The 14,156-nt window shown below is 42.7% G+C and overlaps 1 protein-coding gene across 2 annotated transcripts in view; it reads left to right on the forward strand.

The window, feature by feature from the left end:
* The first annotated feature begins 1,188 nt into the window (after window positions 1-1,188).
* MAPKBP1 (mitogen-activated protein kinase binding protein 1) overlaps window positions 1,189-14,156 on the forward strand; it is a 51,547-nt gene continuing 38,579 nt past the window's right edge. For both annotated transcript variants that reach the window (XM_019725426.3, XM_019725427.3), the window contains exons 1-2: window positions 1,189-1,345; window positions 1,887-2,089. In XM_019725426.3, the coding sequence (XP_019580985.3) occupies window positions 1,976-2,089 (114 nt within the window). In that variant the 5' untranslated portion in view covers window positions 1,189-1,345; window positions 1,887-1,975. The remainder of the gene's footprint in view (window positions 1,346-1,886; window positions 2,090-14,156) is intronic.

Below are 14,156 nucleotides of genomic sequence, written 5' to 3' on the forward strand. Positions count from 1 at the left end.
TATTTTTGCTCCAAAAGACGCACTAGAGCTGATTGTCCGGCTAGGTCTTATTTTCGGGGAAACGCGGTACAATACACAAGCACATACCTGTTTGCCACTTGGCTGTACAAGACACGCACAGCAGTGGATTTAGGGGTCCTTCCCTCTTGCTAACGTCCCCCAGGGGTTCCAAGGATCTAGGTAGGGTGAGACAGTTACATCACTGTACTATTTCTCTGGGCCCCAGTCTTTTGGCTTAGGCTAACGTTTTCATAAGGTAATTTCTTGAAGTAGCGAAGAGGCAGAAAATCAGGCTCTTAGAAAATAAATTATTAGGCTGAGACACCTGTGAAATAATATTGTAAAGGTATTTCAGTGCGCGTCCCCAACCCCCATAAGCTAGAAAAACTATACCACTAAATCTAGTGTCAGCAAGCTTGACAGTGACCTCGCTAAAATAGTACTAGGGAAAAGGTTTCACGAGTAAATTTTGACAGGAACATAGAAAAGATCTGGAGCAACAAAGTCCTGTTTAACTGGGTGAGAGAGCGCGGTGGGACATAAGAGACTAAAGAAACCAGGAAACAAATTGTCCCGTAGGCACATTCACTTGTCTTTGCTCTCCCCTATACGCCTAAAGCTCTATTCGAGGCAATCATCTCCCTCCCCTTTATTCCATCGTGGCCAATCAGGTTGCCCAGTTAATAACACTTCTTAGCAATCGAAAAAGTTACGCCAGAGAGTCATTTATATGTAGGTTAACGCGCTGCCGAGCAACTATTCTAACCGCTTTAAGTCCCAGCACTTGGGGTCGATGGGAGCAGAGTCTTATGGCTGTGTCTCAATCTTGTAATTCCGAGCTAGGAGTTAGTTTCAGCTCTGGTCCCTCGGGCCTATCAAATGTCAACTGTGGCACCCTGGGGGCGTGGTACTATCTTGGGGCCCTGGGGAATGCAGTACTCTGGGGGGCCAGGTCTCATAATACCATAAAAGGCTTGGTTCTTTCAAATCTGAAGCCATGTTCTGTAGATCTTCCTTTAAGAGCGATACCCGCGACTACGTTGTGAGGAATCCGTGGTTTTCGAGCCCCAGGTTCTTAGCTTCCTAGGCGCTCTCATTGGCTCTGCCCCCACAGACGTTATTCGTCCACTCTGGGAACGCCCTCCTGAATACAGACCACACCCCCTCGCCTCGCCCCGCCTACCCAGCCCGTAACTTGGCCCAGGCGGTAGTTCGCGTTTTGAGCCGCTGGTGCCACCATAGCTGCGGCTGCTGCTGTTGCTGCTGCTGCGACTGTGGAGCTGAAATCGCGGAGCGCGATGCCTGAGGGCGCTGTGAGCGGCTCGGCCCTCGGGCCCCGGGGCTGGTGAGGCTGGGTCCGAACGGGGGCGCTGGCGAGTAGCAGGGGCTTCTGAGGGAGGTGAAAAAGAAAGGTGCAGGGCCCCTGTGGGGGGCCGAGAGGGAGCTCCAGAGGGTCGGGGGTGGGGGAGGGAGGCTCCCGCGGCAGAACGGGTTGCGGGGCCACAGCGAGCCCCGTCACGCCGAGTGTCCTCGCGGCCTCCAGCGCAGGTGCGCAGGCCCCCGGAGGGACTCCTCGGTGGCCTCCTTCCTTGGACATTGCAGTTGCCATGGGAGCACTTTGGAATTAATGGTGACCAGACCTGCCATTAGCCCTACTAGATCCCATCCATCCCTCCAGTTTAAACGCCTCTGGCGGGCATGGGCCTGGCATTTCTTTGCAGCTCAGAGCCCCCCCCCCCCTTTCACGGGTCTGTCCTTCAAACGTTGAAAGGAACCGCACAGGGCTTGACGGTGGGGACGAGGAGAGGAGAAAGGGCAATACCTAGAGAGAAGAGCTGCAGACACTGCTAGGCAGAAAGTAAGGTGGTCTCTACCATCCATCTCAGGTCAGTGAGAGGGCATACTGGAAGACCCTTTGGAGAGAAAAGGCAGTGCTGCTGTTGAGACAAGTCCCAAGATTGGGCCAGGTACTGTCATGGCTGTGGAAGGGTCAACCATTACCAGCCGCATCAAGAACCTGCTGCGATCCCCATCCATCAAATTACGCAGGAGTAAGGCAGGAAATCGCCGAGAGGACCTCAGCTCCAAGGTGAGTCTTAGTGTTGGGAGCCACTTCTTTCCAATCCTCCCTTCCTCTGCTCCATGTTCCTCTTTCTTCTTCCTCTTTCTTGGAAAGAGGAGTTCTAGAAGCTCCTGATGGCTCTAAAAGATCGAGTGTGCCCATCTCTGCCTCTCGAGAAAGCAATGATGTCGTTTTAGGTTGAACGAAAAAGAGCAGCAGGGGTGGACATGCTAAGATTTATTCATGAAAAGAGGAATAGAAGAAAGGCAGCCTGGATTCAATTGTGGCCTCATTACAAACTAAGGCTGTGTTTGGGGAAGCTAGTCGATATGCTATGACTCAGTTTCCCTTCCTGGAAGAGGGTAATGGGACCACATATTTTGTGAAGGACTAAGCTGTGACGGATGTAGCTGCAAGTGTTAGTGTCACAGCGAGGTTATGTAAGACAGTAGTAGCAGAAAGAAATGCACTAAAACAGTCTGAGGAATTGGCTTGGCAAATGCTCTTGCCTAGGGTCAAACAAATTTATTTGTCTCTTCAAGAGACGTAAATTAATTTAACTGGAGCTTCTTGGCTTCGTAGGAAGGATAACGTGCAAGGAGCTAAATACTTGCCTCAAAACAGTTTTCCTGGTTTGCCCTGGACATTGCGTATCTCATTCTTTTACGTGCTAAGAGCCGCATCACACCATGTTGCAGACGCGCCTCAGAGGCCAAATCCCTTTCCATCCCCTCAAACTGTCTGGGTGTTGGTTTCTTCAACTTTGTTTTCTTCAACTTTGTTGCACCCAGCAACTTTGGGAATACAAAAGTAGACTACATTTATTTAATCCCTGAGGGAATCTAGGTCTTTGTTTCCACAGGATCACGTTAGACTTTTGTGCGTTATTAGCAGCCGGAAGGCACAGTAGCCTTGCGTGGTACAGGATTGCTGTAGGGAGAGGCATTGGAGACAGCAGCATTTTATTGCCTTGCCTGTTTCTCTTCAGAGATGAGTGAAGCCAATGAGGAATGACTTAGATGCGAATGTACAACATGGCAGGGTTCTGGAAGGACTTAATTCAGATGCCTATCCCTTAGCAGAACTTTACTTGGATTTGGTCATAAGGTGAACAACTTTCCTGTATATTTCATCAGAGGGCTTATTAAATCGAAATCGGCCACGAGGACCCATGGCAGTGGACATAGTGACTTTTCCAATGACTCCTATTAATTAATCATTGCTCATATTCTTCAGAGGCAGAGGAATGAACCTGAAACTCAGAAACGTTCTTAGATTTGACTCTCTTCACTCCTTTGTTGTGTTGGGTCATTCTTAGTACGGCAAGCACAGGTATCCTTGACTGGTAACGTGGCAGTGGCTATCACACTACCTATTAGAGCAATCTTCTCATAGCTATGGCTTCTTTTTCCGACCCAGAATAGTATAGGTAGTATAAATGTACGATGGGAGTTTAGTCTTCAGTGCTAATACTTAATGTAATTTTGGTCTGGGATTCAGAAGGTATGGCCACCATTCTTTAAAACTTCCCATGTCATTCATCATTCATTCATTCAACAAATGTTTATTGTGTGCCTAGTATGTGTGGAGTCAGGGATGCATAAAACACTATCTTTGCCATCAAGGAGCTTGTGGCTAGTCAAACTTGTAGACAAATAATTACATGATGTGGTAAGTGCTGTCCTAGAAGTGTGCACAAGGTGTTAAAGGCAGCACAGGGGAGGGAACCCAAATCAGCTTTAGGGAATTAGGAAAGACTTCACAGAGGAAGGGATGCTTGAGCTGTGAGTCCTGAGGCAAGAGGACAAGAGAAGAAGCTCTCCAGGAAAACAGTGAAAAAAGGCATCCCAGGCATCACCATTAAACAACCGTGTTTCAAATAGGAATTCAGTGCTTCAGATTCTTTAAATGGCTTTGTTTGTCCTAGAGCTGTGAATGAAGGAAATACTTAGCTAAAGTTGAATGACCCTTGAATAGTTTGACAGAGCAAGAGTACTGGTGCATATCTTTAGCACCCAAAAGTAGTAGCCGTCTTTGTGTGCCTAGGACCCTACAGATTCCTGCTTCTCCACACTCCTTCCTGAAGACTCTCTACCTAAGATGATTCTAAAAGCCTGCCTTATGGTAACCCACATAGGACTTGGTGTATAAGGCTTTGTCAGCTGCTCTAATATGTGGTGGCTGTAGGTAATCGTGGTAACTGTCAGAGAGCTTGTGATTCATGGATCACAACTCTGAAATAAAATTTGAAGGCCAAAAGACCTGTGTCTTTTTTGGAGGCAGGAGGGGCAAAGAAGAAGTGACAGAGGGCTTTATGCAGCTCTTACCTCAGATGGTCTGCTGCTTTGAATCATACTGTTCCTTCTGTCTAAAGCAGCCTTTTTACCAAATTCTCCACTTATTTTTAGATCCAACTCTATATTTATTGGAGCCACAGGGCCTTCTCTGACTAGCCCCACTACCTTGGAACCAATCTCTTAATTGTTTTTTTATGTATATCGTTATTTCCTAAGGTCCGTGGTCATGTTCTTTATTTCTTTTACATCATACTGGTTAGTACAGTGTAAGGTATGCTGTAAATATTAAATGAACTCATTGAAAACGAGAACAATTTAAAAATGTCAAATACAGGGGAATGAGCTGGGGATTCCAGAAGAATAAAAGATGATCAGGCAGAGTTTGTGACTTCTTTAGAAGAGAAATCAAAATTAAGAATGATAAAATGTTGAAAAAGAAGTAGACATGCAGCCTAGTTAGGTGTGAAGGGTGTAAGAGGGAAAGGGAAGTACATGCACGCAGAAAGTGGGGCTCATGAAAGGCTCTAATTCAGGAGAGACCTCGTTAAAAATATGGTAGATATACTGTTAAAAGCTGAAGTGAGTAAATATGGGGATTTAAGTGATTAGAGAGAGAGGAGAGGAGAGCTGGGATTTTTTAAAACTTTCTCTAAGGCAGGGCAGTCTCTGTAGTGTAATAGAATTGGAAAAGAGTAATTTGAGGTTTTATGCCAGATCTGCTGAGTCTTGAGGACGTGCAAGTCAGTTAGTTGCAAATACCTTTCAGCTTCAGATCTTGTACAGTTGTCAGTTCAACCTCTCATCTCAGTTGAAGCTGTGTTTTCCTTAAGAAGCAAATGTGTGTGCTCTTGGTAGCTAACCCTTCGCCTCTTTGCTTAAAGTTTCTGAAAGATTTTTATGTGGAGGGATCTGGGTTTTTCTCTTTTAACAAAGGACAGCAATGGACTGAAGTGAGCAGGCAATATTTAAATTAGGGATACAAAAGGATTGCCTCTGCTGGAGGGTTGTTAGATTTTGAAAAAGTAAGTGAAGGAGGTTTTGAAATCTTCCTCCTTAATAGCCATTAATCTAATCTAGGTTGTATATTACCCCTCTGGAAACAACGGGGAAGGTGGCTTGCAGCTTTCTTCTAGTTCTCAGTTTTTACGACTACAACTCTAATTAATTCTCATGTTCTCCCCTCCACTTTGTTTCCTCTCTTTTCCCCCCAATTTTTCTCCTGTCTGATTGTATGGTGGTACTTTGAGCCTTTTAACATGTAGCTCTAGGAAGAGTTTGTGTAGGTGAGTTTCATGGAGGAGAAAAAACTGGCAATAGACTAATTTCAACTTTTGCTCAGTGTTTGAGCCCAGATATTAGTATTGAGACACTTTAATCTGCCTGTTTTGTTGTGGGGAAACATTCATTTTTAAAACATTTATGGATCATTGGCTGTAGATTGATGGCTGTCACTTGAAGAGGCAGGAGGGCAGTAAGACATCAGACTACCTGTGCAACATTTAAAAAACACACATTACTGGACTCCATGGAATCAGAACGTCTGGGGATAGAGTTTGGTAGTTGTGTATATATCAGGTTCCACCAGAAGCCCAGTGCTGGGTTATAAACCCCTGGCTTAAGTGCTAGGACCCTGAAATACGTTGGCTTCATACCTAAGTCCTCGCTGAGACTTCTTGAGAATATATAACGCTAGCTCAGTAAGCGTACCCTTCTCCTTGAGTAGTTTTTCAAACTTTTTTTTTATTTTTCAATTACAGTTGATGTACAGTATTATATTAGTTTCAAGTGTGCAGCATAGTAATTAGACATTTACATAACTTTTGAAGTGATCCCCCCTGATAAGTCTAGTACCCATCTGACACCACACATAGTTATTACAATGCTATTTACCGTATTCCCTATGCTGTTTTACCTCCCTGTGACTGTTTTTATAACTGGGAATTTGTATAAATCTTAATCCCCTCACCTTTTTCACCGATCATCCTAACTCCCCTCCCGTCTGGCAATCATCAATTTTTTCTCTTTATCTATGAGTTTGTTTCTGCTTTGTTCATTTATTTTTTAGATTCCACATATAAGTGAAATCATATGGTTTTTGTCTTTTTCTGTCTGACTTATTTCATTTAGCTAAATACCCTCTAGGTACATGCACGTTGTCGCAAATGGCAAGATTTCATTTTTTAAATTTATGGACACTTAGGTTGCTTCCATATCTTGGCTGTTGTAACGAATGCTGCAGTGAACGTAGGGGTGCCTATATCTTTGAATTAGTGTTTGGGATTTCTCCAGATAAATACCCAGAAGTGGAATTGCTGGGTCATATGGTATTTCTATTTTTAATTTTTGAGGAACCTCCATACTGTTTTCCATAGTATCTGCACCAATTTGTAATCCCACCAACAGTATGCAGGGGTTCCCTTTTCTCCACATCCTTGCCAACACTTGTTGTTTGTTGATTTATTGATGATAGCCATTCTGACAGGTGTGAGGTGATACCTCATTGTGGTTTTAATTTCCATTTCCCTGATGATTAGTGATGTTGAGCACCTTTCATATGTCTGTTGGCCATTTGTACATCCTCTTTGGAGAAGGGTTTATTCAGGTCCTCTGCCCATTTTTTTAATCAGATTGTTTGGGGGTTTTTTGGTGTTAAGTTGTATGAATTCCTTATATATTTTGGATTTTAACCCCTTATTGGATGTATCATTGGCAAATATCTTCTTCCATTCAGTAGGTTGTCTTTTCATTTTGTTGATAGTTTCCTTTGCTGTGCAAAAACTTCAGTTTGATGTAGTCCTGTTTGTTTGTTTTTCCTTTTGTTTCCCTTGTATGAGGAGACATTTCCAAAGAATATTAGTAAGAGCAATGTCAGAGTTTATTGCCTATGTTTTATGGTTTTAGGTCTTACATTTAAGTATTTGATCCATTTTGAGTTTATTCTTGTATATGGTGTAAGAAAGCGAACTAGTTTCATTCTTTTTTTTTTTTTTAAGGAGGGCGCAGCTCACAGTGGCCCATGTGGGGATTGAACTGGCAACCTTGATGTTATTAGCACCACGCTCTAACCAACTGAGCTAACCAGCCACCCTGAATTAGTTTTAGTCTTTTGCATATACCTGTCCAATTTTCTCAACACTATTTATTGAAGAGACTGTCTTTACCCCAGTGTATATTCTTGCCTCCTTTGTCATAGATTAATTGACCATACAGGCATGGGTTTATTTCTGGGCCCTCTGTTCTGTTCCGTTGATCTATGTGTCTATTTTTATGACATTACCATGCTGTTTTGATTGCTATAGCCTTGTAGTATAGTTTGCTATCAGGTAGCATGATAACCTCCAACTTTGTTCTTCTTTCTCAAGATCGCTTTGGCTATTTGGGGTCTTTTTTGGTTCCATATAAATTTTAGGATTATATGTTCTACTTCTGTGAAAAATGTCGTGGTATTTTCGTGGGGATTGCATTGAATATATAGATTGCTTTGGGTGGAATGGGTATTTTAACAATGTGAATTCTTCCCCTCCATGAGCATGGTATATCCTTCCATTTATTTGTATCTTCTTCAATTTGTTTCTTCAGTGTCTTATTTTATCCAAGTACAGGTCTTTTACCTCCTTGGTTAAATTTATTCTTAGGTATTTTTCCTTGAGAAGTTTTTTTTTATCTCCACTGTGTCATCTAGACTGATTGCTCTGTAAACTGCTGTCAGGTATAGAACTAAGAGAACAATCCTGTTGTAGGGCTAGATATGAGGAGCTGGTCATTGCCTTATTCAGATTGGTCAGCAGGAGTTTCCTCTGTGGGCAGGAGTAGGAAACTTGATGATAATATATCCCTGAGTCCTGGCCAGTTTTTTATGTCACCATTCCACTACCTACTTCCATTGGGACTCATAAAATACACTCTCTGGGTCCCCCACCTAGGATAGATAGCCAAGAGTAGAGGCCCCTGTGGCCAATGGCCTTGCCCCTTACTGACCTTTGTGAGTCAACTTTGGCAAGTTCTTGTTGAGTTTTCTATCTCTGATGTATTCTTCAATTAAGGCTTGTGAAGTGTCTTAAGATCCTCAGAACAGGTGGTGTACAATCAAAAGTATAAGGTGTTGTCTTGGGTTTGTTCCTTTGATCTTTATTTCATTTCTCCTTCCAGTGCCTGCAGCTGCCCTCAGCCTTCAAAGTGACTCTCACTGGAGAGAGAGGATTCTTCTCTCCCCAGCCCAACACAAATAGCCCGTCCTCTTCAGGCTCTAAGTCGTCTTGCAAAGCCTTCCCTCATCTACTTGGCCTTACTCGTTTCAGAGTCTGTAATAACAGCACTGCTGCTTTCCAAGTTGCGTTTCCCTCTCTCAGCTTGCAATTTAGGGCAAGTTTCCCCTACTGAATCAGTTTGAGTCATTGTCTTATTTCCTGCCAGTATTTTGAATGTCTTTGGGACCGTTGGTATTTCTCTGACTTCACTTCTCTTTTCCCTCTGTCACCTGTATGTTTTCATTTCTTGACTAATGAAAACACACTGGTAGACGAGATGCTTCAGCCTGACCTCTGTAACCTCTCCATCAACCCTGAGTCTGAAGTTAGGCTTGTGACTGTTATCACTGTCCCTTTTTTGGGGAAAAAGTCTAGGGCTTGAAATTTATTCAAACTGGGAACGTGGTCTGTCCCACTGTAGTTCTCAGAGTATCTGTTGGTTTTACTTCATGTCCAGACTGCAGTGTTGATAAGAAAAAAGACTAGTGTGTTTCAGTAGGATTTGTTATATTATACATTACGCTCCCGTTGCTACAGGCTAAGCCTCTCCTCTGGGCTCCCTGTTTAATGCAGGACAAGGCCAGGTTTTTTGTCAGCTTCCTTTACAGTAAGTCTCAGTAAAGGTGTGGATGAGAGCTGCCCACCTGCTTGGAAGTTTACTGAATCAAATCCACATTGTGGGTCTTACTTTAACTTCTGTTACCTCTTAAAATTAAAGAATGGTTGGGGGAGGGCAAGAACTAAAGTGAGTATGACAGACAGACTGGGCAGTGTGGATCCTTAGGGTTGGTGTTTTTGAGTGTTCAGATTTTTCAAATCTTGGTTTCCTTCCTCCCAACCGTTATATCAGCAAGTCCGCAGTGTTTCTTAATTGGCCACCACATTTTCTTCTGGTTTTGAGGGATCTTTAGAAGAAGTTCACAGTCTGGGTATCTCTCTCCTCTGAGACTTTTGGGAGTAAATTCCACCCCCTGTCATTATATCACATAGGATGTTTGTGATGCTTTTTTGTTGCTTCCCTAGTCTATAAAACAACCTTTTTTTAAGACTAGATTTCTAAGTTTATCTACCTTATTTCTCCCCCTAAAACTAGAAGGAGGTTGAAGATGTTTTCCCTTCCCTGCCCCTTCACTCCTAGTTGAGATTTAAATTTATTTGAAGAACTTAGAACAACACTTTGTGAAACCACATCGCTGATTTTCCTTCCAGTTTGTCAAATTCTCTTTTGGAGGAATCCTGAGAAGGGATTTTTCTTAGGTTCTTCTGGATTTGAACATTGCTTCTCATTCATGTTTCAATTTCTGACTTCCTTTCATACCTCTTGTCAGCCTTTGAGATCTGTGACCATAAGTTACTTACGGTCATTTCCCCTTCATTTTAGCTGACCCCATTAAAAGTGCTGGCACTTCAAAACAAAACTTCAAAAAAACTATGAAATACAACAGACATAGAAAAGTTTACGAAATATAATAATATAATATTGTATTGTGAATAATTATAAAATGATTGCCTGTGTAGCCACCGCCCAAATCGAGAAAGAGAACACTGCAAGTGGTGGTGGTTTCTGAAGGCTGTGATCTAATATGTCGTCACAGTGAATGAGGGTGGAGGTGAAGATTTCGTCTTATGTAATTAGGATGATTTCATTTTTAAAAATTAAAATACCCAAGGACTTGATCCTGACTATTTGTTCTAGTTTTCAAGTTTCTTCTTGTTCTAGTCATAGATTTGTGCCACTTGACATGCTTACTGGCACCACCCCTCTCCAACCTTTGTTGGCAGTGCTTCTTGCCCTTATCATAGTTTCCCAACAGTAATACTAGAAATAATCATATTTGTAGTGGTAATGACGACTAACGTTTATTGAGCTTTTGCTGTGTAGTGGGGTAAGCATTTTACGTATATTATCTCATTCAAGTTTTCCACCACCCTACTGTAAGTAGTGCTATCCCCATTCTGTAGATGAGGAAATTGCGGCTAAGAGAGTTAGGGGAGTAGCTGGTGGTTGCATAGCCAGTAGGTGGCTGAGCTGGGATTCAAATCTTAGCGTTCTTAACCCTGAGGCCCACACCTAAACTTTGTTCTGTTCTCCTCCCAGGGAATCTTCATGTGCAAAACATGGCACCGAGCACAGAAGTGTGCCCAGTATTGCTGTAGCCAGGAGTCACACCCTGTAGTCAGCTTGGAAAAAGGCAGTACCTTAAGAAATAGACTTTTCCTCTGACATTCCCCATGAAAGTTAATGTAATGAATTTCGCAGCCATCATGCAGTCCCCTTGTCCCTCTTCATCTTTGTTCCTCTTCCCACCCCCAACTCCAGATTTCCTGAACTGATATCCCCCCCTCTCCCTGTGCTACTGGTAGAAAGTGTACAATGTGTGGTTCCAGGGGTACGCGGATGGCAGGTCGACAGGGTGCGGCCGCATGGTTCCAGATGACCATACACCACAAGCAGTTGCTGCTTCTCCCTTGGGTTTGGAGAGAGGTGGGGGAGTGAAGTGGAGACCAACAGACATGTTGGTTGTTTGTGCGCAGGTATCATAGGGCTTAAACGGTTGGTTGGCAGTTGATTGTGTAGCTCACACTCCCGGCTGCTTGCTAGCGCTGCCTGCCCACGTTTCTCCCTTTTTCTCTCGGTTCTCCACCTCTTTGGTGTCTCCATAGCTGTCCCTTTCCACAACAGACCTGACCTTTGACACTGTGGAGGGTACCGAGTTAAAATGCCTGTTTTCCGTGAAAAACACCTGCATCGAAATTGCCCCGTGCCAGGCCTGATGTGTGTGGCAACAGCTGGGGTTCAGTGAACGTGAATCGGAGCAGATCTGAGGTCACTGGCCACACTGGGTTTGTTTGGCTGGGCAGGCTGCAGGGCTGCTAAGTTCCTTGAGCAAATGTCTTGCCTCCTCACCTGATCTCAAGTTTGTCTTGTGGCTTCCCCCCACTGTCTGAAAGCACAGCGTGCCGATGAAACCTTTCGTCAGCCGAAGTGGCGTAACGCAAAGAAGCAATGACTATGAATTTATATAGAAAAACTTTTGAGTGTTCTCAGACCCCCCAAATAGCCTACCAGATCATACCAAATAACACATAAACCCCAGATAACACTAAGGTCAAAGCGGTGCCCCTCTCGCTATTCGGGGTGCATGCTGCCTATATTGCAGCTCACGCAGAATAAACACTGAATGCTAGTTTCGCTTTTCACCTTGTTTTGTACAAGTGAAAATGCTCTTAGGATTTCTTTCAGGTTAGTGAAAATAGGTACTAATGTAGGTCTTTCATAAAAGTGGAGAGGTATAAAGTGAGCTTTCAAAAAGTGGGAGGTTCCCACTTTTGATTTCTTTCCTCCAGTAGGCAACAGTGATAACTTTATAGGTGCAAAAGCATGGGATTTTAATGCACACTTTCCTGCAGCTGATGCAGTTAGTCCTGAGGAGGGAAAGCCCAAAGCGGGTGGATTGGGTGGAAGGCAGCCCTTGGACCGTCTGGGACGGTGGGGCAGGAGCTCAGAGCATGCCCAGAAGCCCTGACTCTTGCCACTTCTCAGCTACTGCTGCCTTGGAGAGAAGTAAGCAGCTGCTTATAAGGACTAAACATGAACCAGGCAGCCTACAGGCCTGCCTCCATTACCCTGACACTCATTGGTCAGCTTCTATTTGGGAAAGCACAGTATCTGCAAACTGTGATTGTTTTCATAGGATACCATAACCTGCGGCTGGCTTTTCTAAACACGTCCTTTCTCCTTAGGATGTCCTTCCTTCCCCAGGCTGCTTTGGTCTGTCTTGTGAGGCCTCCATAGCAGCTGTTGCAGACTTTCCCTCAGCAAACCCTGAAGTGGCTAGTGAACAGGGCTTCTAAGAGCTAGTGGGTGGGGGCGAGAGGCAGTCGTCGTCATGGCGACTAAGGCTCAGATTCAGGTCCACCCCGGGACTCCGCATTTCGGCCGATTTCTCAAGCGATGCCCTTGTTGCTCTTCCCTGGGCCATACTGTGAGTAGCCAGGCGTGTGTGTGTGTGTGTGTGTGTGTGTGTGTGTGTGTGTGTGTGTGTGTGTGTGTGTGTGTGTGTAGTGCGAGGGAGGGAGAGGACAGCTTGCTCACTTGTGAGGAAGCTGGCTTCTCTCTCATTTGTAAAATTGGAATACTGATGGCTTCTTCCCGGGGCTGTTGTGAGGATTACATGAGATTTAATGAATGTGAAAACACACTGTAAGGTCTAAATAAGTTTATAGTTATTAAGGGGTTGCTAATATTATTAGGGTAGAATACCCAGTAATTTTCTTGTAATTTGCTGGCAAGATTTTATTCCTTAAAGTTTCAATTAGTGAGCAGTCCTTTTTTGCAGGTTCATCCTGTTCTATTTCAACATTTAATCATCTTCCCGGTGCAGCTTTTTCTTGTGACCTATCTTCTAGCTTGTATCAACAATACTTTATTGACCACAAAGGAAGGCTTAGCAAATAATATTTTTCATACTAACTAGTCCTAGACCTTCCTTTCAGACTAAAGGCAGTGTGAAAACGTGTTAATTTTATAACCTGTTGTTTTAAGTTTCTAATGTTGTGATGAGTGAAGTATTCTATTTAAGTAAGTTTTACTTAAAGAAAATATATGTGAAGATGTAAGGAAATAAGTACACTCACACCCTTAGACGTACATTGATCCAACCTTCTTAGAGGACAATTGGGTAATATCCAGTAGAAGAAAAAAATATATATATTCGTATCTTTTGATCTGCCAGTCATCATTCTGGTATGTTATTCTCTGCAAACATTCACACCACACAAAAGTGTAAATAACTGATTTTTCGGGTGGGGTTTGTTTTTCACAGTAGTGAAATCTATGAAGTCATCCAAGTAGCCATCAGTAGGGGATTGATGTGCATCCATAAAATAAAGTCCCCTGTACTTGCTGAAAAGAATGACGTCAATCTCTATGTACTGACATTAAAGGGTATGCAAGATAGAGTAAGTGACAAAAAGCAAACTGTGTCACAGTTTTTTATGTTAATTATGTGTATTTTTGTTAAAACATACATGTTTAGCATACACATAAAAAAAGTGGGGCTGTAAATACCAAACTTTTATTAATATTGGTTACCTTAGGGAGGGATAGTTGATGATGGTGGACCTTCACTACCTGCATTTCTATATTTCTATAATTTTGAAAATTTTTACGAGTTTGTGTTATTTTTGTAAGTAGAAAAAAATAAAGATAAAAAGTCTCTTCACTTTGAACTTGTGTATTTCATATTTAAATCTAAAAGATTTATATTTTAAAATCTTATTAAAGCAGTTACACACAAATGTTTCTGAAATATATAATAAACTTTTTTTTAAAGTAACACTAGCACAAAATATTTTCTCACAAATTCATCCTTCACTTGTTGAATTTAAAATAATTCATTTCTAATATCTTCAAAAGTATGTCCTTGGTTAGCTTTGATAAAGTATTTTTTGATACTTTCTGAAGTACATGTGCTTTGTGAAAAGATTTTTTACACAAGTAATATAGAGAGGCATAATGAAGAAAATAAGTCATTCAAAATTTCAACA

Source organism: Rhinolophus sinicus, chromosome 3, assembly GCF_057876585.1.
Source record: "Rhinolophus sinicus isolate RSI-liver-muscle chromosome 3, RSI-T2T, whole genome shotgun sequence".
Taxonomy (NCBI): Eukaryota; Metazoa; Chordata; class Mammalia; order Chiroptera; family Rhinolophidae; genus Rhinolophus; species Rhinolophus sinicus.